This window comes from Phyllostomus hastatus, unplaced genomic scaffold, assembly GCF_019186645.2.
Source record: "Phyllostomus hastatus isolate PE091 unplaced genomic scaffold, TTU_PhHast_1.1 phas_scaffold_21, whole genome shotgun sequence".
Taxonomy (NCBI): Eukaryota; Metazoa; Chordata; class Mammalia; order Chiroptera; family Phyllostomidae; genus Phyllostomus; species Phyllostomus hastatus.
The window spans coordinates 39,544,153-39,566,843 of NW_025334017.1; the positions used below are offsets into that span (position 1 = coordinate 39,544,153).

Here is a 22,691-nt window from a genome sequence, read left to right on the forward strand (position 1 = left end):
CCTGAGGGGTCTGGCACTAGAGGAGGACAGTGAGCCTCAGACACCAAGAAACTCCCATGGTCCGCGGCCACTGCATTTCACTGTATTTGCGGCCAGTCTGACTATCACCATGTGCCTGCCAGCCCTCCCACCAGATTCATCTCTTACCTTCCAGACAAGGTGTTTTGCACAGTGAATATATAACTTCTGAATAAGCAGAAAGGCAACTTTGGGTGCTGACAATACTATTTTACTGAAAATCTGGAGTTGCACAAATAGTTATTTAGAACATAAAACTAAATGGATTTATACTTCATTACATTCAGCATTTGCAAGAGGCAGTACGAAAGTGTGTTCTGCTTCCACATGATAGAAATTGCATATAATACCACGGTTCAAACAATATTCTATGTTCTAGTTCCACGAGAGCCATCTTACTCAGAGAGTCTGATGTTTCCCACAATAAAGGGAAAACATGCCGTTACATGAGCAGTTGAGTTTCAGCCTCTGAATTCATTTTAGTTAGTGGAAAAATTTAGGGACATTCCTTACATCACAGAAGTAGAAGAAGAAAAAGTTACAGGACTGTTCTGAATTCATCAAAAATGAAATTAGGCACATGTGCTTCAGCAACCTAAAAGAATAAAAGGAGTTAAATTATTCATGGGGTTATCATTCAGAACCAATCCAAACTCCTCGTGTGGAACCTGGATGAAGGTGCCCTTCAGAGCAGGGCGAACCACAGCCTGCCCTGATTCAGCACTGGACTCAGGGGGCTGCTCCATGGGACCACTGCCTCTGAACCTGGCGTCCTCTGTCCTGGTGTCTAACTTCTCGGCATGGCTGACATCTCATGATGGCTGCCCAGCTCCCCCCTGCCTCCAAATCTGTGCTCCTAAAGGCACTCTGCTTAGGATGTACTGAGAGGTGACATCTCTAGGAAGAACTGGACCTCTGGCAAGTGACCAAGCCAGAGGAGGAAGGCCCACAAAGGCACCGATCCCCCTGGCTGTTCGGACAGGAAGCCCTGAGGAGTAGAATGGATGGAATACAGAGCTAGGTACCCGCCAAGTGCTAGAAATGGGTACTTTTTAAAAGCAATGATGTTTTTTATCTGATTATCACCTGCTAACTAGAGGAAATTTAGCAAATGCAGAAGGAGTATAAAAACAAATATTCTTGGCTGGTGTGGCTCAGTGGATTGCGTGCCAGCCTGCAGTCAGGGCACAAGCCTGGGTTGTGGCCAGGTCCCCAGTAGGGGCTGTGTGAGGGGCAAGTGATCAATATTTCTCTCCCTCCCTCCCCCTCCTCTTAAAATAAATAAATAAAATACATTCTTTTAAAGACTCTAATCTCAATCCCTTAGAAAAAACCAATTATTTCATATTGAATTCTTCCAGGCTACACACACACACACAATTAGGGACTAATCTTGTGTCCTTTACCTCTGCTAAATCCTACGTTATGAACATCCTTGCACACACACCATGGTGAGCCGAGGTGCATGTGCCTAGTGGTGGTATTGCTGGGATCAGGGAAGTAAATTACGGAACCTTTTTTTTTTAGGTAGATAAAGCCAAATTTCCCTTCCCCAGGGATACATATGCCAGATTACACTCCCACTGACCGGACTGAGCAGCACTACTTCTCCAACCTCCCAAGCACTAGCGACCCAACATTTGACCTTCTACCAATTTGTTTGGTGGAAACAGTAATCTTACTGATATTTTGATTTTGACCTTGAATAGAGGTCAGATTGAGCATCTTTACAAATGTCTATTGGCCATTTATATTTCTTTTCCTAAAAACTGCCTGTTAATATCCTTTGCTCTTTTCCTATTGGGATTGGGTTGGTTTTCCTTATTGGTGTGAAGAGCACACTGTAAGTCAAGGAAACTGGTCTTCTGTTAATACTTTTTCCAATTTTTAAATGAAGAGACATTTGACAGAATTGTTGAATTACATTTAGCATTTATAAGAGGTCAAATCTCTAAATCTTTTTCTTTATGGTTTTCTCCCTTGGTGTTTTACATGGGAAGTTAAAAGAGCTGATACATTAATTTTAGCCAAATATCTGCTAATTTATTTTTTTTTATTTTTCAAATTAACTCTATCTGTTATTTATTTTGAAACGTGTAATTGTGAAGAGACTTGCTATGTTTCAATCACATAATAAACTCACTTTCTCAGTACTACTGACTAAAATACCCCTCCCCTAGTTTGAGGTGCTACTTGTCCTTACCTGTAATTGCATGTGCTAGGATTTGTTTCTAGGCTACACATTCTAGTCTACCGATCCATCTATTTTATACCAGTACCACGCTATTTTGATTTTTATAGTCTTACAATATATTTTAATATTTGGTACAGTATGTTTTAGTTTTTTTTCCAAATCTTATTTTAGCTCAAGTCCTATGAAATTTCTAAAAATTTTTTTCCCTAAGTTAAAAACAGTATCTGGGATTTTAGTTATAATTGCAAGTAAATCTATAAACTAGAAAGAATTGATACCTCTGTAATATTGGAGTCTCCTCATTCAGAATTCTACATGTACTTCAAAACTTTATATTTTAAAATTTTATAGCTTTCTTTTTAAGTTGTTCTTTCATATTCCTTCAAGAAGTTGTTCTTGGCTATATTATTTCTTTGTAAATTCTGTGAATAGTAGCTTTTTTGCATTATATTTTTGAACTGGTTATAGGATTGGATTTACTTCATTATTGATATAATCAGCTTTTCTGAACTCTTAATTGCTTTTCACATGACTGGTGCATATTCAAGGCAGACAGTTAGATCCTCAGTAGAGAAATGTGTCTTCTTCCCACCGTGCACGTGTCTGTTGCATTTATTATATTGTCTTGCACCTGGGCCGCAGTTCCAGCCCTGCCTTCAGTGAGGATGCCACTTGTCTCATGACTCAGTATGGCACGGCCAGTTACTTTTAAAACATTTTTGGCATTTGTTATAAAAAAGGATCTTTGATTCTTAACCTACTAATTTTTAAAAATCAGAATGGCTTTTCAGCATCCATTGAAAGTCTTTCATATTTTAATACCAAGCTCCCCACCTTGAGTTAAAATCCACCCAAATGGAATTACTAGTAAAGAAGACGAAAAAATTTCTCAAAAGGTTAAAGGCAGCGTGTCATTTCTAGAAAGAGCGGTTGTATATCATTTTAGCCACGGCGTGAACTTAATCAGGTTACTCTGGAGAGGGAAGAACACACTGCACTTGGTTATTTCTCTATACCAGCCACTGACGGCGGAATTGTCTCCCAGACCGCGCGCCTCACCCCTGAACTGGCTGAGTTGCTGACTGAAGGAGGGCAGGGTAGACCGAGAAGGGGAGGGAAGCTGTCTTAAACTCTGTCTTCTTGAAAAGCACTTGACGTGGCGGAGAGGGGGGGGATTTAGAGCCGTGGGTAGAGCAGTGGCGAGGGCACGGCATCCCCCGGGAGTGAGCTGCGGGGCCCTGCTCCCAGTGAGTCCAGGGCCCCTCCTAACACCATCTTTTCACGAAAGGACACAAAGCGTTAATCTTTACTTGTCACTTACCCTCCTGGGTAGCTTTGTGTACCGAACATAGTCCTCCAGGAACAGAAGGGCACCCACAACATCTGCAGGCATTTCAGGTACCTTCTGGCTGTAATGGAGAACAGTCAGGATCAATTCACTGCTCTGCACGTGGGAGACCCTGAGCCAACACACTGAAACACTGAATCGACGACAGACTACTGAGTGAAGTCAAAGGAGAAACAAATCCGCAGAACATCCTCTCCACTCTTATCAAGCCGTTATCCTGCTCACCTGCCTTCAGAGCAGAACGCAGATGGTAACTTCTCTGTGGTTGCGTGGACCTTCTCAATGCGGCCCCGGCCGTGTGTCTGGCCTCATCTGTCTGTACCCCCTCAGCACCTCACGGTTCGAAGGCCGGCAGGTCCCTGGACGGGTCGTAGTTTCCCACGCCCTCCAGACTCTGCAGCTACACTTGCTCTGCAGGCTTCTTTGAAAGTAAACTTCTAGACATATCTTTCCAGCCCCCACTTGGGCACTTCCTCCTCTGTGACGTCCTCCCTGGCTCCTGCAGGCAGGTGGCTTTTTCTTTGCTCTCAGTATACCAAGTAGTGTTGTTGTCCACCAGCCCTCTGAACTTTTCAGTTGCTTGCGTGCTGGTTTTTTTAGGGTGTGGGTCATGTCCTTGTCGTTCTGTCTCCAGTATCAGGGATTGTGCCTGGACCATTACTGTGTATTTGAGGGTGTCAAACAGATACACCATCTTACAGTTTTCTGTATGGATCCTACTCATGTACTCGTTCGTACCACTGTATCACCAGCACTCTCTGGAGCTGAGGATGCAGCGAAGTGAGTGCACGGCACTCTTCTCGTGGTGCTTGCATTCTCACATTGAAATGAGTTTTCAGGGGGAAACTAAGTTCTAATTTACGTACAGATTGGCGTTTTCTAAATCACAAAGAATTTTATGGTCCTGGATTACTAATGTACTTCTCTGATGATTTTTTTTTTTTTTTTTGCTTTTGAAAAGAATGCTTAAGGCCTGGCTGAGCAGCTCCGTTAGTCAGAGTGTCGTCCTGATGGGCCGGTGTTCGATCCCCGATCAGGGCACATACCAGAATCAAATAATGAAAGCATAAATAAGTGGAAGAACAAATCGACATCTCTCTCCCTGCTCCTTCCTCGTCTTAAAAAATCAATACATAAAAATTTTAAAAAATATTTAAAAAAGAACGTTTAAGATGATTGCCCCTGGCAAATTCCCATTGCCCTCGATCTTTCAGGGTGTGGCCAGGGCTCTGTTTATACTTGCTCTGCCCGGGACCAGGGAAGGACGGCGTCTCCACACATCTCAGGTTCCTACGTCACTCCATGCAGCCAAGTCAGAAACCCTGAGCTGCAGCCCGACTCCGGTATCCCGATGACCTCGCTCAAGGCTGCCAGGAACACACTGGGCTGGGTTCGCGGTCACTAGCGAACAGGAGTTCGCCAACTCCTCGGATGGCGCACCGTGCCTGGGCATGGCCAGTGTGGAGGTGACCGGAAAAAACCACTCTCCCACCGCCTGCAGCCAGTCTGTGGCCTCTGCTCCCTAAGGCGATTGTTACGATTTCATTATTGAGACTTCCCCTTCCTTCCAACTCCCTTCTCTTTTTCAATTGTTAAAAAATTGGCCCTTTGAAGCAAGACTGACCATATGACCATATGTCCTAGAAACACACCCAGTGCTTGTGTTCTAACCAGTGACTGAGATGGGGAAGATCTGGTCTGACTGAGGCTTGTGGGAAAAAGATGCCAGGATTTAAAAAGGACATAAAGTCACAACGAGCCACAGCACACAATGGATGTAAAGCACCCAGTGTTGCCATTGTAGGTGCACTGCGCTCGACAGTGTAAAGACCCTCCCCTCTAAGGGGGGCAGCATTTGGAATCTGGGTACAAGTCTGGGAGGACACGTCAAGATGGCCAGCAGCAGACCAGAAGCCCAGAGGTGGCCACCGGTGTGGCGAGTGACCCACTGCGCGTCAGGGCAGGTGGAGGGGCTCGCCCAGAGAAAGAGAAGGCCTAAGGCAGCAGGGGACGTGACCGCCTGGAGGAGACGCTGCGGAGGAGGGGGCCGCACTCACTCTGTCTAATCGCAAAGGCAGAAGGAAGCCCAACGAAGGCCATTTCCAGAGCAGCGGGACGACACTCCCCGTTTACTGTGATCAGGGGCTTTCCGATGGGGAGGACGTCTCCACCCGTGTACTGGGTCGCCCTGGGTGGTCACCGGGGCCTCACCGATGGGTGTGACCCAGCAGAGGCTGGGTGACTACCCTGCCAGGCTCACCTGAGAGCTGATCCAGGCCCTTGGTGGCGGGTGAACAAATTGGCCCCTAAGTCGCACCCTACCAGCCAAGGCCTAGAAGAGCAGACTCACAGTTTTTGTTACATTGACAAAGTGACCAGGTGTTTTCTCCTGGATTTGGAATGTGTAACGTGGCAGAGACTTTAGTTAGTCAGGCTGACCTGTCAGGGTAAAAGATGAGGCTCAGGACCCGACATCTCATGCAATTAAGTTTTCTATCTCAGAAAAGCCACATTAGTTGGGTCCAGGGCAAGAACAAAAGGCGTACAAGCCTGGTATTAAGTAGGAACTTCAGTGTGGTTTCTGTTTCATGGCACAGCAGGAGCTGGGCTGTGTCCAGGGTCTGGGGGAGACGCACCCCTGCCTCCCACTGATGGGGTGAGAGCTGCTGCCTGGCTGTGGCTTGAGGCCCCCCCACCCCAGCCCAGCCCAGGCTCCCCCAGGTCTGAGCACAGCACCCCCGCAGGCAGAGGAGGGGCCTGCACTTTCTTCCCCAAACTAATCACGGTCATGACTCATTCGTTCTTGCAGAATGACTAAGTGCACCTGGAGGCTCTCCAGGCAGGGACACCATGGGCGGGGCCCACCTTGAATTCCTCCAACAAGGAGATGTGCCCTGACCTGCTTTACAGAGCAGGGAGGGCAGCCAATCCCCATCGCTACCAGGACAAAGAGGGGAATTCAGCGTGCAGCAGCGCTGGCAGCCCCTCCCGTAACCCCGATTCCACGGGCTCCCGGCCGGCCCCGCCTACCTGGTACACTGCTCCACTGTGGAGCGGATAAACTGGCCGATCAGCGCCAGGAACTGCTCCGTGTACCGGGAGTGAAACTGCTTCAGCAGGGTGAGCAGTCCCAGGACGAGCGGCGGCCAGTCCACGGGGTCGGCAGGTTTTCGGCAGACCATCCCTGCAAGGCAACACGGGCCACCGGTCACGCCGCCAGGCCCGGCGCTTCGCTTTGGCGGCGCCCGTTCAGGGCGAACGCTCCTGCGGGTCAGCGTGTCCGCGGCCCCACCGTGGCCGGCACGTGGTGACCCGGAAGGAAAAACAACTCTGGGCTGCGCCTAGAAGTAGGCCCGGGATGGGGGCGGGCTTCTTCCAGCGGTCTCAGGGATTCGACACAATAAAACGATTACTCTCTTTATAACTACCACCACTCTGTCCTTTGGAATATATAACTAAGGCGTGCGACTGTAGACAAAATGTAAAGATATAAAAAATGTAAATGAGAGTAAAAATACCTGTAAGTGACTTCTATTAATGGCGGCGTGACATTCAAGATACCCAGAACTACTCTACTGTCTTAAACGAAAACAACTAAAGTGCTGGACAAAATGTTTCACAAGCATTTTTAAACTCAATGTTCAGTGTTACACAAGGCAAGAATCTGCAGAAGTAGAGACAGCGGAAGGCAGAAATCTGTGCAGTGCGCTGGGCACCAGGCTGGGTTTCTCCCTGAGGATTTCTGTCCAGGGCCAGAGACCCTGCCGTCAGCTTTTACATGTCTTAAAGCACGAGGTTTCCCTCTACGACTCTCCCAACTGCACTGTGAGTCTTCACACTGCAGCTCCAGACACACAGTGGGCACGTGACCCCTGCTGGAAGAACAAGACATGAACCGAAAGAACTTCCTTCCACACCATAATCAGCTGCCTGAACAGCAAAGAAAGGAGGGAGGCCAAGGTCCCACACATTTTACAAGGTCAATAATTAACCACTGGAAATTATGGCGGACTACCGTTGGCTGATACTAAATCCACCGTCCCCATCTCAGGCAAGGGGCTTTACATTTCAGGGACTCCAAGACATGGATTTTATAAACATGTATTTACTTAAGAAAATTGGACATAGCATGGGACATGCTAGCATGTCATGGGACATAGCATTCTGTACAAAGAGCTGTTTCGTTAGTAATCCATTGATATTGTTACTTATTGCAAAGAATAAACGTCATACCATACCTAGGTTTTTGTTGTACTGAAGTTTTGGCAATTGCGAGATCAAAAACAGGAAGTTGATGATTGGGAAATAGGGTAAGCGCTTGGTTGTTATGTAGATCTGGAAAGAGAAAGGTGAGAGAATGGATGTTTTTTCCACATCGCACAATACCGCAGAACGCATTAACAAATGAAAAGCTTCCATCCAATTTCAACTTGCTTTTCAGACTACCTAAAACTAGGATGGTTCCACTAACTTGCTGCCTTCAGTTTTATTTAACACCACTGGACCCCGTCCCCACAAACATAACTACTATGTAACAATTAGCCCTTCTGGGAAAGGAATGTGTTTTGCTGAGGGATTAGCAGTGACTTCCGCTGCTCCCCACAATCCTCTGAATGTCACTAACAAAGGGAGGGGAAAGGGGGAGGCGCAAGAGTGGGGCAGAAGGCAAATGCAGTTGCCAAGGCGAAGCTGGAGGGAAGGGCGGAGGGAGGGAGGGAGGAGAGAGAGAAGGTGGCAGAATAGAGGGAATTTCCATGTGGCAGCAAGGGGCAGTGCGTAAGGAGAAAGTGAGATGTCTCCTTTGTCACGTGCTCTCCCCTGGGCAAGGTCACAGAGCAGTCCCCCTCCAGTTCGCCTGGCAGAAAGTAACCAGGGCATCATACCTGGCCACCTCCCTCCTCCCCTGCAGCCTGGGCACAGGGTGGCGTCCTGGCCGGGAGCAGGGCTCTGCCCAGACTGCCCAGCTCTGCCCTAGCCGGTGAGGAGTCCGGGAAGGGATGCACCCCAGAGCCCAGGCTCCTCCCCAGCAAGGGCACACTTCACAGAGTCCCTGTGAGACTCAGTGAGAACACCCATGGTCGGTGACACATGTTACAGACTTTATGAAGGTAATGCAGGGTCTAGGTTAACATCCTATAATCAAAGTCACCAAAACACAAACATTCACAGGGACAGGCTTTGCCACCAAATGAGGTCTGATACCAACTTGTGAAAAAACTTCCATTCTCAGAGGATTTTGGAGACCGGAATTGCAGGGAAGAGTCTGTAGCTCTGGGTTACAATTGTGCTTACTGTCATCCCTGAAGGGAAACATCTTCAGGCAGGGAGAATAAAAGCCACCACTCAGGTGCAATTCAAGTGTCAAACCCCAGAAAAACGTAAAACTAATCTCTTACAGACAAAGCATGTCTTGCTTTTTAAGGAGCTGGACAAACACTGTATCATTGGATGTCCCCAGCCAGAGTCAGGTGGGGAAGGCGTGATCACTTCCTCCTTTTACCAGGGGAAGCGGAGCTCAGAAGGGCGGGGACTTGCGTGAACGGAGGCTCTGGGATCGGAACCCAGGTTCTCCCAGTATTTCAGCGCAGGGATCGGCTACCGGGGCCAAATCACCTTTTTGGACCACACGCTTTCCCACCAAACCATCAGATATTTCAATTTTAATCATCAACCTTATTCAGTGGGTTGTGAATGCCGGCTGCCTCCAGGTAGGCTGTGATTTCGTATAAGAGCGTGTTGTCTTCTTTGGGGTAGGGGAGGGAAGGGTCCTGGTAGTGGGCTTCGATGTCTGCGAGGAGGGCCCTAGGTGGAAGAAGAACAGAACGGTGGTAAGTGTTAGAGATGAACTGAATTTATACGACAGTTGATATGGACCATGATGTAATCTTCTGGGGCCTCGGTTTCCTCATCCGGAAAATGAGGGCTTGGCCTTCCAGTTCTCAATTGCCACGCCTGTGATCGGGTATGTGTGAAAAACTTAACCTCAGATGACTTTACCTTCTGGAGTCAACCCGGATCAAATGCTCTGGCCACTCAGGTGTTATGAATCGAGTGAACTGTTTTCAATACCTACTTTGTCAAAAGCTCCGATTCAGTGACCAAGAAGCAGTAGAAGGCTAGGAACGAGAGCGCGTTGCTGGGGAGGCGGAGGATGTGACTGCACCCCGGGATGTGTGCCCAGAGCCACTCCTAGCAGTAATGAACACACTCCCAGGCGCCCACAGGACGATCAGTGACTCAGTCCAGTGGGAAGTCAAGTGTGGACTCTGGTCACACAGTGGACCCTCAAACAACATGGGACTTAGGGTCACCGTCCTGAGCAATGGAAAATCCATGTGTAACTCTTGGTCCCCCAAAACTTAAATACTAATGGCCTACCGTTAACCAGAAGCCTTACCAATAACATACACAGTTGATTAACACATGTTTCATATGTATTATATACGTTATTCTTAAAGCAAGAGAAAAGAAAGTGTTAAGAAAATCCTAAGAGAAAGAAAAGAACATCCCTGGCTGGCGTAGCTCAGTGGATTGAGCGCGGGCTGGGAACCAAAGTGTCCCAGGTTCGATTCCCAGCCAGGGTACATTCCTGGGTTGCAGGCCATAACCCCCAGCAACTGCACATCGATGTTTCTCTCTCTCTCTCTCCTCTCTCTCTCTCTCCCTCCCTCCCTTCCCTCTCTAAAAAATAAATAAATAAAATATTAAAAAAAAAAAAAGAAAAGAACATGTACAGTATTTATTGAAAAAAAAATGGGTGTCTCAGTGGACCCACACAGTGCAAACCCATGTTGTTCAAGGTCAACTGTAACTGCTTTCTCAGTCTGTGCAAGTACCTAGCACAGTGTCTGGTGCGTATTAAGTGATCAATGTGTGTTGGTTGAATGAATGAATCCATCAAAAAAAGAAAAAAGACACCCGCGCACCCACACCCCCTCACACACCAAGGGACAATACTGAGGAAACACAGATTTGGTTATCCATGGGAAGGAAGCCCATGAATCCAGAGAGCCTCGACCCAACGAGCCCCCAAAGGAGCAGGTGCGGAAGGATCTGGGGTGCTAGCTGAGAATGCACAACGCCGGCCCACAGCTGGCTCTTTCAGACGCCGGCACTTACTTATTGAGATTCTCCAGGGCAGCTGCCAGATGCTTGGAGTCAAATCGACAAGAATAATTTAATTCATTGGCAATCTGTTTTCTCAGAATCTGCATCTGCCCGACCTGGGAACAAGCAAGAGAAGGAACAGGTAGAACGGGTCAGCGCTGCGCAGTGAGGGAAGGAGGCGCACGCCAAGATGCCCCTTTCTCGGCGGAGCATCGACGCACCGTCCTGCGGGGACACCGAAGGACCGCCTGCCCGGGCTCCGTGGCTGAGCGCCACCTCACCCGCACGGGGCACCAGGGAAGGGTCGTTCAAGGAACATCGACCTTAAAAACCCCTGATGTCTAATATTCCACAGAGGCTCATTAATGGTCGGTGCTTTATGTATTTATTAAAGGTGTCTGTTTCGGAGCTCTAGTTTTGATCTTTTGGAATAAATACTCCAAGATTAGTAGCTACCAGGCGCAGCCAGCCCTACCTCCTTTACTGGTCCTAAACCGGACTTTTTCAAGACTTAAGGGTGCCACTTCCCTCTGATACTCTAAGATGTGGTGGACAGAAGTCTTCCATATCACTCAGGGATAAAGACCATGGAATAATCTGGGTTAAAAAAATAACCCACATAAAACGTACCAAGGAGGCCCCCCTAACAGTGCGAACCCCTAACCCAGGGTCCTTGTCCTTGTCTGTGCACCTCGAACCCCTTCTGGAATCCAGTGAAGCACATCACAGGGCCTCAGAATGACTTTTTTTGTGTGCACAAAGTAGCACACAAAGGATCGTGGGAGCCAGTTGTAACACAATACAACCACCAGACACTTAGAAGAACAGATCTGTGACAGAGAGTTATGCTAACGTGGCTGACCAGTCACTGGTTCCCACGCAGCGATGAGCATAAGCGGTACCTAAGACGTCTACGACAGGTGGCAGCAAGCTGTTCGGGACTGTGCTTTGAGACAGGTGTCAGCTTGCTCCCATAAACGTGTCCGCATCATAGAGACAGCAGTACGCTCTAACTTTCTGTGCCAGTGAATCTTTTATTTTCTAGGGGTACCTCTAGAAGAGGTACCCCTAGAAGACCAGCGGTGGGAAGAGGAGGGACAGGAAAGCAGGCCGTTTTGCGATGCCGGCCACAGTAAGGTGGGAGTGAACACGTTTCCTCCGCCTTGCTGGGAACAAAGGGAGATTAAGGAACACAGGCTGGCTTGGTTGCCCCGTCCGGTGTGGCTCAGTTGGCTGGAGCATTATCCAGTAAACCAGAAGGGTGCAGGTGTGATCCCCGGTCAGGGCACATACCTGGGTTGCGGATTTGGTCCCTGGCTGGTGCACGTATGAGAGGCAGCTGACTGACATTTCTCTCCCTCCCTTCCCCTCCTTCCCCTCAAAATCAATAAGCATGTTCTCAGGTGAGCATTAAAGAGAGGGGGAGAGAGACCTCTATGAACAAAGGAAAGTTATTATTTATATAAATGGTACTTGTAAACAAAGTGTTATATGACCTCAAATGTATTACTTTTGACCACTATTCTTACTAGAGTATCATTCTACTTATGTGAAAATAAAAGTCAACGTAAAAAAATGCTATTTCTAAATAAGAAACTTTTTGTTAATACAAAAATATCATTATTTAAAAATCAGAATAGAGCAAGGCCAAGAACATTGTGGGTTCTCTCAGGCTACTCAAAAATGTGCCTCCAACCTTGCATCTGGTCCATGTAATTCTTTGCTTAATTCTAGACACTGTGTGTCAGGATTCCCTTAAAAGCAGCAATCTACATCTGGAAACAGAAATCAAGTCAGTGTAACACAACTTGTGCTTACTTAGGGCACACTGAATGTTGGTGACCAACACTTCCTCTTTCTGGTGCTCACTCTATGCGGCCATGGGGCCTGGGAGCCATCTACCCTGTTGTCTGACTACTTAGAGAAACTCAGGTGATCACTTTCTTCATGATTTCTCTCGAGTTGCACTCTAAATACAGCAGCCACTAGCTACATGTGGTTGTTTATTTAAACTGATTAAAATGAAATACCATTAAAGGTTCGGTTCCTGGCTCCCCCTCTCTCCAAGCCACATTGCAAGTGAACACATTGCAGTGTTCAGCATGTGGTTAGGGGCCACGTTCACTACTGAACGACACTGATTTTTTCCCAAATGACAAGTTTGTCCTTGGGGGCCTTATTAAGGATCACTGACTTAGATACAATCCTTGGCTACAATGAAAAAGAACAGTGGTCTGGAACACCCACCGGCTTCAAACCACCTGGCAACCAAGCGGAAGACTTCCAGGCCTCGTCCAAGAACCCCTGTCACCTCCCTCGGCCACCTGCCCAGGGGGACTCAGGCCCTCCAACCTCAGGGCACTCTTCACTCCGCCCTGAAGGCTTCCCAGCAACGAGAAGCCTGGCCTCACAACTCTCAACGCCTGACAATCACTCGGTGAAGGGCCATCAGACCTACGTAATGGGACGCCTGGCAGGGCCCAAGGCTCCTCGTGTTACCTATTCTCAGTTTCCAAACTAAACACACTCGTGAACACACAACCCATAAACAACTCACTGAAATTATGGGAAATAAACTGTGAATTCGGCCGAGACAACGAGTCCTGTCTTCAGTGGTTAACTCCTGTCACTAGGAACAAGAGAAGGTAGCTTTCATGAATTCCTGTGGCATTCTAGACTTTCCCTTTGCTATGTGGTCCTTTGAACCAGGAGGTCTAGTAGGACGTCAGTAGGTTTGCTGAGGAGACAGCTGGCGTTTCCTTTAACTGTGTCACTCAACATGTGACAATGCTTCGGACATAACAAGTGTTCACTGAAGGGCTGCTAGATGTCTCGGGTCATCACGTGACAGGAAGAGGGCACGCAGAGGGTTCAGGGGGTCCCTGGGAGCCACCGTGGCCATGTCAAGGCAGGAGAGTGGGGGAGCAGGTTCTACAACGAAGCTAATCTCCGTCCAGCAAAGTACCGTCCTCAGCTCACTTTGCGGCGCACCCCAAAGGCACAGCGCTCTGGGCGTGGTGCAGGGACGGCCTGTGCCCCAGACAGCCTGGCTTTCCCATCTGTGCAGACACAGACGCCTGTGACCGTGTGTGTGAGGACGGACAGTTCCTGAGCGAGGGGAGTTTCCATTTCCTGTGCACAAGCACCTCCTGCTAAAAGGCATCTTAGAAAGAAGCAGATCCCTTGAGCAAAAGGAAAACAATGGGCCAACGAAAAGCACAGTCAAGAACAGCCCTGAAGGGGAAGACAAAGAATCGAACGAACTGTGGAAATGACGACAAACTGAAATACTGTACTTTTGCTTTAATGACAAAGGAAAGAGAAGGAGCTTTCTTTGGGCAATGAAAACGACAAGTAATGACAAATAAAAACAATAGAGCATTGACCATCACCCTTCCCTCCACAACATACCTTCATTATGGCCTCGAGATAAGCTGGCCAAATCTTCTGTGTTTTGGCAATGGCGGAAAAATAAATTTTATTCGAATTTGCTGAAAGGTTAAAATAGAATTTTCCATTTAGTGGATCTGGAAGGGTCGCAGCGCTCGCTCCAGCGCAGGCTGGTTCCGGAACACTTACCGACAATGCTTTTGATGGGGCTGACAGCATTCGTGAGGGTTTTTAAAGTATCCTGAACGGTTCTGTCCCTCAGGACAATTTTCTGAAACATGCTGAGGAAATTCTACAACAAGAAGGCAAAATAAAAGAACCAAACATGGTGAATAAAGTGAGCAAGCACCCCAGTTAACGAAACTCGAGGCGGGACGCACACCGGCCTAAATCCCACCACGCTGCAAGTGGGGTGATGGGGAGGCGGCAATTTCCGGTTCCTGTTGAAACATCCCGTTTCTAGGGGGAGACTGTTGCCAGTTCCAAAGAGAAAAAATCTTATCCTTCCAAGGAGAAACTCACCAAAACCATCTACCCATAAAAATACTATGCTGGCCAAGGGATGCTAGTTGATTCTTGTTCAAGGGCCTCATGGGAAGCTCCTGTGTGTGTCAGCACGGGAAGGGACGAGAGCAAAGTCGGGGGACCAGGGCTGCAGAACGCACGCGCGGACGCCGGAAGGCTCACCTGCAACTCTTTCACGATCATGAAGCACAGGAGCCTGTCCAACCCGTTCAGCCCGAAAGTCCCCAGTGTGGTCTGGATTTCGGAGAAGAGGCGGCTGCTGGTCACTTCCTGATGCGTTTTCAGGTCGTACCAAGTATTCAGCTGGTCAATGTGACATGTCACTCTGGAACAAAAACAGAGCACACCCCAAAATCCCAAGGCAGCTGAGGACTCATGGTTAGGAGACGCAGGGCTCAACAGGAGCAGGGGCTTCGGGCATGAAAAGCAACAGTGACTCGATTTGTTTAATAACCTCTGTACTGAGGCGGCTAAAATATACCTATGTCTATTTCATCCCTATCCAATCTATATCTCTTCAGTGACGCACGACGGACCAGGAAGGCAACCCTGAGTTACACCACCTTTGTCTGCCCTGTGCTACATCCCTGATTTGATGGATTCATTTCCGCTGAACGGGGCTGTTCTTTGGAGTCAGGTTAAGAGGACAAAGTTAGATTTGGGCACCAGGCTGGAGAACTTTAAAGCCCAGAGGTCTCTCCGTGGGGGTCCTTCTTTAAAGTTCCAGAGACTGTGGGCAAACAGTCACGCGCCACTTCCATTTTGGGAAGAAAGAAACTTTGAACCCTGGCATCCTGTCGTACATTTCAGAGTACAAGGACAAAGCCACTTCCTCTCTCCTCCCAGGTCTGGCCAGCAACCAAGGTCTCTCTTTACACTCAGGAGCATGAGGATGACAGGAACAACCGTATTTACTGAGCACTTCTGTCATGCCGGGGGCTGGGCTGAGCTGTCTTGTTCTTCTTCTTCGTGGCTCTGTGATAGACATGCCATCTGACCCTCAAATTACAGGTGAGATAACTGAGGCTTAGAGGCCTGATTCCCACACCACACCCTTCACCACCCCTTCACTGGGTCTCAAAAGTGGAGGCAGGCCCTCACATCACTGGGAGGTTAAGCTGAAAGACAGATGGCCAGATCCCTCTCTTGGAGAGTCTGATTTGGTAGGTGTGCCATGAAGTCCCAGGCTCTGCAATTCACAGTCTCCACAGGTGACACGCCCCCAATTCCACGACCCAGCATTTTACTGAAATGGGATTTGGAGCCTCAAGAGCTAGAAATCAGAAGAACAAGGTGATTTCCCGAACTACATGTGACAGCTACTTTCAGGCTTCCAAGGGCCCTCCTTCCATTGCCAAGGGCCGGCACTTTGAATGTGTCACTTACGGAGCTCCCAACACAGGTGATGAGCTCAACATAGGACATGAAAGCCCCGGCCATGCTTAGTCCTTTCTGCAAGTGTTAGCAGGGCGCTGGGTGGGGAGTGTTCTAGAAGGGACTCAGTGATCAGCTCGTGGGCACCAAGAAAGGAGGAGCTACAAAACATTTTGGATCAATTATCCTTTTACACAAAACTCATGTCTGCTGGGATTTTTGAAAGAAGTTCACACATTATCGAGGGCAGTTTTGATTACATGAGATATTTCACATGTACTGTGTCCTACTGGGTGCCAAGTTCTGCAGTCTGCCCTTGAACGCCACAGGGCTCCGGAGATGGGCTCCAGAGTCAGGGGCCTGGTGTTTATTCTGGGTCCACCATTGTATTAATTCTGTGAGCTTGTGCAAGCAATTTAGCTTTTTCCTCAGTTACTGCATCTTTAAAATGGAAATAACAATGTCTACCTCAAAAGAGTCTTGTGATGAGTAAACAAAAGAATGCGGATCATGTTCTGGGAAGACAGCACAAGGTAAGTGCTTGATAAAATGCTAGTTCTCACTATCCAACACACTGGGGGGTTGGGCTGAGAGACAAGGAGATGATCTCAAAAGGTCAGGATATGAACTGACAAGTGCAAGACCCAGTGACTGGAATGGGGTGTGTGCCAAGGTTACTAGGTACAGATGAGCAATCTGTAATTTTAAGAACATTTCATATGTTGGGATGCCCCCAGGTCCAAGTGCGTAGAGTGTTAACTGGAGAGCAAGAGAGGCATAGACTGCAGGTGGCCAAACAGACCTTAGGGCTGTTTCAATCTATAGTTCTTTGGCCTGGGGTCACCTCAGTCACACTGAGGAAAATATGCAGTCTCAAAAAAGTGGGTTTGAGTAAACCCCTTAGAAGGGAACCTGCTGTGGCAGGAACAAAGGTGTGACCTGAGTATATGCAGCACCTGCTTAGACTCTGATAGTCCACGGTGTGCAAGGCTCAGTGGAAGTCGGATGCACCTACTTTGGGTCTGTGATCCGCAGGATTTCTCTGCAGAGTCGACCAATAAACGTTACGGACTCGTCCACAGGGGCAAACTTGGGTATGGGAATGTGGGTAGACTGGTACATACTCTGCCAGTCTTGAATCTAGAAGAAAAGAACACATTTTAGTACATCTTTGACAAGATAACCTAGTTATGCTTTTCCCACAAGAACAATGTTGCATAAAGAGTGACAATGAATGCTCCTCGGTTTCAAAGAGGAGAATTTTAAAACTATATTAATAGTCGTTCCAAAAGGCCACATATCACATTGATTAAAAAAGAAAACATTTGTGAGAAAGTAAGGTGAATGAGGGTAGGCGAGAAGAGATGCAGGAACTTCTGGTTTGGGGCTCCTAAGCTGCAGGTATCAGTGTAATAACATTGGAAGACACCTAATCTTTCAAGACCTGAATCATCAATTCCCTAAGGAAAAACTTACAGAGTAGCCCCTTGTTAACTACTGACTAAAATCTCGCTTCTCAGCTGTGATACTTAAGAATTTGGTGCTCAAACAACCCAATTAAAAAACACGCAAAGGATTTGAGTAGACACTTCGCTGAGGAAGCTGAGAACTGGCCAGCAAGTCCAGGAAGAGATGCCCAACGTCACTGGTCATCAGGAAAGCGCAGATCAAAACCACAGAGAAGTGCCACTTCACGCCTGCTACAGCGGGCACACATTTGTTTTAAAAAAGGAAAACAACGAGTGTTGACAAGGACGTGCGATATTAGGAAGGCGAACCCTTGGACGTCTGGTGGAAATAAAAACGGTGCAGGCACCGTGGGAAGCAGCGTGGTGGTTCATCAGTAAGTTACATGGAGAATTACCACCTGGTTCCACAATTCCGCTCTTAGGTGTATGCTCCGATCAAACGCAGCTGACTTCTGACCTCTCGGTCACTTGAATTACAACGACAAGAAACGGTTTCATTCTGTAGCCATTTAATCGTGGCTGCTTTCTCCTTAGGACAGTGAACTCCCAGAGGCCAGGTGTCTTATAAACTTTTCTGGAATCCTCACAGCTCCTGAAGGTACCCCGAAGGTATTCACGACTTTCTAGTGCTTACTGATTTTTAGTAACTGTTTAAATAAACTTTCTTGTTGGCATTTCTGAGGTCTAGGGTATGTATTTTAAAAGTCAGAAATAACAAATAGAGTGAAGAATTTTAAAATGCTTTTAGCTACCTTTGTTCTTAAGAAGTTATTACACTCCTGCTCGACGTTATAATTTATAATGCGAGATACTTCTTCCTGCCAAATCTTCAGGGCGTAAATGTTGACGTAGTCCTGTATGTATTCGAAAGAACGGTGGAACCCATCCATGGTCGCTCCCAGCTCTTTCAGCTTGGGCATCAGTTCGCTCGTCTGTTCAAGAGGGGAAACACGAATTCTCTTACATTGCAGGAGACGGTTGACCACTAATATCTGTATTGGACTTTAAATGATACGCTGACTAAGAGACCATAGTGCTAGTCAGCTTTGGAAATATGAATTTCCTACCCATCTAGGATGAGTGAGAGCTGATGTCTGGCATCCAGCAAAGAATAAATTTCATTTGGAAAGGAAATCCTATACAAAAGGATATAAAAAATGAATATGGATTTCTCTCACGTCATTGGATGAACAGCTGTATCTTAAAACACAAACTACTTTCAATTGAATGTACTGAGGTGAAAAGAACCCTATATATAAATTTCAGGCCCATTTCTTTTTGTCTCCTGAGACAAATTACTGTATTTCTTAACATACTAAACAAAATGAAAACTTATAGCCTTTACAGTTCCTATCAGCTTTGGAGTTAACAAGTTCTTTTAACTAAAAGAAGTACCTGAATCATAAACATCAGTTCAATTCTTAAATCTGGGGCTCAACAGGTGAAGGAAAAAAGAACTGACTTTAAAACAGATTATAATGTAGGACAAAAAGCACGTCTGTTGACTGTATTGAGAAATCACCTATTAAATACACGTTAGGAGGAAAGGTCTTGTTCTTACAGTTAAAACGGGAGTTCTGGCCCTTCTTCAGACTGAACGGACAGAAGAAGGGACAGCCTCCTTGTGGTCACTTGGTACCTTGGCTCGTGGGTTGAAGATCAATCCCCTATGAAGAGCGAAAGCGACGCGTTTCACGAGCTCCTTCCTTATCCCGTCCTCCAGCAGCTGTTTGGGGTCCACCTGCGGGCAGAGCGGAGGGCACTCAACCTCCGGCGATGAGGGGAGGCGCGGTCCGGAAGGAGGCCAGAGGAAAGGTGGTTTACGGAGTCCCGAGTGGAGCGGTCTCTGCCCCTTCCCCAGAGGACTAGGACTGTTTTCCTTTCCTGTCTCTGTGATCTCGGGCAGACAGGACAGATGATTAAACCCATCACCTCGTTGGGACTTTGTTTATCTCAGTAAAACTCATGACGACGATTTTACAACATGGCGTTCCAAAGGTGGTGGGTGTGGAAAGTTTTAAGTTGCCTCCCATTTTAATCACTTGGATAAACATAAAGAGTTCCTTTTCTTATCACCAGGAGGGGCTGGGATGAAGGGTCTGCATTTGAACTCGGTGTGCCTTCCCTCGGATCCCGTCTGAGGGCGCCTACAGCCATGTGGGCAAACTCGAGTTTCGGGTTCCAACCCTCTGTGCGAGATTTAACAATTCTCCTTCACCTCTCAGAATGGTGTTTGTAATTAGGGAGATAAAATATGAAAGCAAATCTGTTATCTAAGTTTATTTTGCTGATTCTTTTTTCTGGAATGAGGAAGCTTTTGTTATTCCCCCAAAGAGAGTCTCCTATAATATCTATAAAACTTCCAATAGCTTTAAGGCACTCCTTTGAATTCTCTGAGACTTATCTCTTTTTTGACTTTTGTAAAGAACCGTTATTTCAAAAAGTCATAAAAGTAACTGATCGCTTCCATCTGGGTTTGATCCCATCTAAACTTCCAGGAAGGTAACTGCAATGAAAGTGGCAGAAATGACAAAAGCCAGAAAACATATTGAACACATCATGGCTATGCGCTCAGCACAGTCCAGACTGTGGACAAACTACAGGTCAGAGGCCTTGAGTTCTGAACAGATAAACTGTAGGGGAAAAAAAAAGAATTAAAAAGAAACCTGGAGACTAAACTAGAACTAAAAGAAATGACATATTTTTTTTTAAATGGGCAAGTGTGGGAGTAAAAGGCAGAAAACTGTACTTGAACAACAATTTAAAAAAATGGGCAAGTATAAACTACGGTGGAGAGAGATCTACTTCTGGATAATGAAACTATGAACCGAGAGCCTGAAGTCTGGTCAGGACACATGAGGAGGAGGGGCTGGGCTGGGAGCTGCGCAGTTGTGTCTCCTGACTTGAGCGTTGGTGAAAATTAATGCTATTTACCTTAAAATAACCCATTAAGCTACATAATTATTTCTTTAGTTTTTAGTATCGATGCTCTATTTTATAATAAAAAGGTAAACTGTAAGTAAATATAGTCAATGAGAATATAATCAAATAAGCAACATGAAATTAAAAAAAAAAAACCCATTCCTTGTAAGGACAGACTTAATGAAAAAGACGGATCTAAAGGTCTGCAGGGAACCTTCGCATTCTCCCCAGACTTCTGCTGGCCCATGGGGTGCTCACAGCAGAAGGAGTCTTCACACACCTCCTTCCCGTCTGCTAAATGGAGGAACAGTTTACCATTTTCACATGGACCCTCCAGAACTTTCTCTGTTCATTTACATGCATGCATATTTGTCCTTTAAATACATATCTAATTTCAAAAATCCAAATGGGATAATTTACACACACAGACACTGTTCTGCGGTTGACTTTTTTCACTTCAGTTACTGGGAATCTTCCAGGGGCAGGTTCGCTCTGAACGGCGGCAGAGCCATCCGCAGCGGGAGTGCGCCACGACACAGGCAGCCGATCCCCTACCGATACACGCTTAGATCGTCACTACTGTTTTGGCCACTTCGAACGACGAACACGTACCCTCGTGTACATCTCACTCGCACGAAGTCGCACTAACTGAAGTGAACTTAAACTTCCTATGAGAGTTGAAAATAGACACTCAACATCAGGAGGTTCAAGATCAGTAAGGGCCCCGAGCTGCTGGAATGGCAGAAACAGCCTCCTGGGCAGAATGGGCTCAGTGTATCCCCTCCGCTCGTATCATCTGAAACTGTGTGGCAAAGGAATTACATTTTTCTTAGTCTTTTTTCAGATGATTATTGCTAATTGTTAGGTTTTATTACATCCTTCTCATGTAGGTCACTTTGCATGTAAGATGCTACTTTGCATGTAAGATGCTAATCACTACTTTATGGATTAATCAGAAGGGGTAACCTGCATGTGTAATTTCTGCACATCAACTGAATTAGACTGGCATCAGGACAAAAGCATGTTGAGTGGATTCTATTAATATTTCAGGGGTAAACGGTATTTCTTTTAATGCACTTCCAGAAAATACACACTAAAGTTCTATATCTATCTAGATTCATCTACATTTTCTTGGACTTTATTAACATAAATGTTAACCTAGTAATTCGATAGCTATATAGTTTTCAAAAAATCAGAAATGTTCAGATTCTACTGATATCAGATAAACGGAAAGGTAAACAAAAGCACCGTGAACCGTGCGAATGGGCACATCACCAATTACAGGATGCTAAATGAAAACAGCAGCGAGCTACTGCATCATACACCCTGGGAGAGCCAAAACTAGCAAGCGGGAATTAACAAGTACTGGGGAGGATGTGGGCAGATACACAGGGAACAGTCCTTTCAGAAGGCACTCTGGCAGTACTGAGCCAAATCGAGTACCAGTATGCCCCGTGACCCAGGGACCCATTCTGGGAATGCAGATTTCAAAGACTCTCGTCCGGGCCTGCCGTGAAGACATGTCCGGAGATGCTCATCTTGATACTGTTTATGATAAAGGGGAGCAGAGGTGAGATGCCAGGCAACACGGGTGTTTGTCCCTAGGACAACGGTTGAGTAAAAGGTGCAATTCTATGCAGCAGTAAGCAGCAACACGAATTTATTTTGAAAGCAACACCTAGTGAGAACAGTTAAGGGGAGAATGGCTGACAGCACACGTGCACACGTGAACAACACCACGTGCTAACAATAAGGGTGACTGCACGTTTAGGGACGAACACGAAGAGTGGGTGCTGTGGGGGATGGGCGTGGGCGTCCAGGACACGAGGAAGAAAAAAAGGAGGAGAGGAGCTCACAGGCATTGGTGCTGGCGACGACCCGATAGTGACAGTAAGGGACGGTCATCTCACTCCCTGCACCTGGGGCGCAACACAAAAACACAGAAAAGAAACAAGGGTGGCCAAAAGGGCGAGAGAACCAGCCAGCTATCGTGTCCAAGGGCGTGAAACTGTTTTTTTCTTTATTAAAAATAGTCAATAAAATGGATTTCCCTTCGATTTACAGAACTCTTAGGGTTGATGAAAAATAAAGATATTAATGCTCTCTCTTCCTCCATCAACATATGAGTAATATTATGCTCACAAGCTGAATATGAGCCCTGGCTGGCATAGCTCAGTGGATTGAGCGCAGGCTGCAAAACAAAGCATCGCAGGTTCGATTCCCAGTCAGGGCACATGCCTGGGTTGCAGGCCATGGGCCCCAGCAACCGCACATTGATGTCTCTCTCTCTCTTTCTCCCTCCCTTTCCTCTCTAAAAATAAATAAAATCTTTAAAAAAAGTTAA

General features: G+C 46.8%; 1 protein-coding gene across 3 annotated transcripts in view; it reads right to left on the bottom strand.

Moving 5' to 3' along the window:
• Nucleotides 1-207: 207 nt before the first annotated feature.
• Nucleotides 208-22,691, bottom strand: part of WASHC5 (WASH complex subunit 5) — a 51,708-nt gene continuing 29,224 nt past the window's right edge. For all 3 annotated transcript variants that reach the window (XM_045861288.1, XM_045861287.1, XM_045861289.1), the window contains 12 exons: nucleotides 19,065-19,166; nucleotides 18,178-18,357; nucleotides 16,972-17,096; nucleotides 14,745-14,907; nucleotides 14,247-14,349; nucleotides 14,079-14,158; nucleotides 10,680-10,783; nucleotides 9,233-9,362; nucleotides 7,799-7,895; nucleotides 6,591-6,744; nucleotides 3,534-3,621; nucleotides 208-613 (listed from right to left, as the gene is read on the bottom strand). In XM_045861288.1, coding sequence (XP_045717244.1) covers nucleotides 557-613; nucleotides 3,534-3,621; nucleotides 6,591-6,744; nucleotides 7,799-7,895; nucleotides 9,233-9,362; nucleotides 10,680-10,783; nucleotides 14,079-14,158; nucleotides 14,247-14,349; nucleotides 14,745-14,907; nucleotides 16,972-17,096; nucleotides 18,178-18,357; nucleotides 19,065-19,166 — 1,383 coding nt within the window. In that variant the 3' untranslated portion in view covers nucleotides 208-556. The remainder of the gene's footprint in view (nucleotides 614-3,533; nucleotides 3,622-6,590; nucleotides 6,745-7,798; nucleotides 7,896-9,232; nucleotides 9,363-10,679; nucleotides 10,784-14,078; nucleotides 14,159-14,246; nucleotides 14,350-14,744; nucleotides 14,908-16,971; nucleotides 17,097-18,177; nucleotides 18,358-19,064; nucleotides 19,167-22,691) is intronic.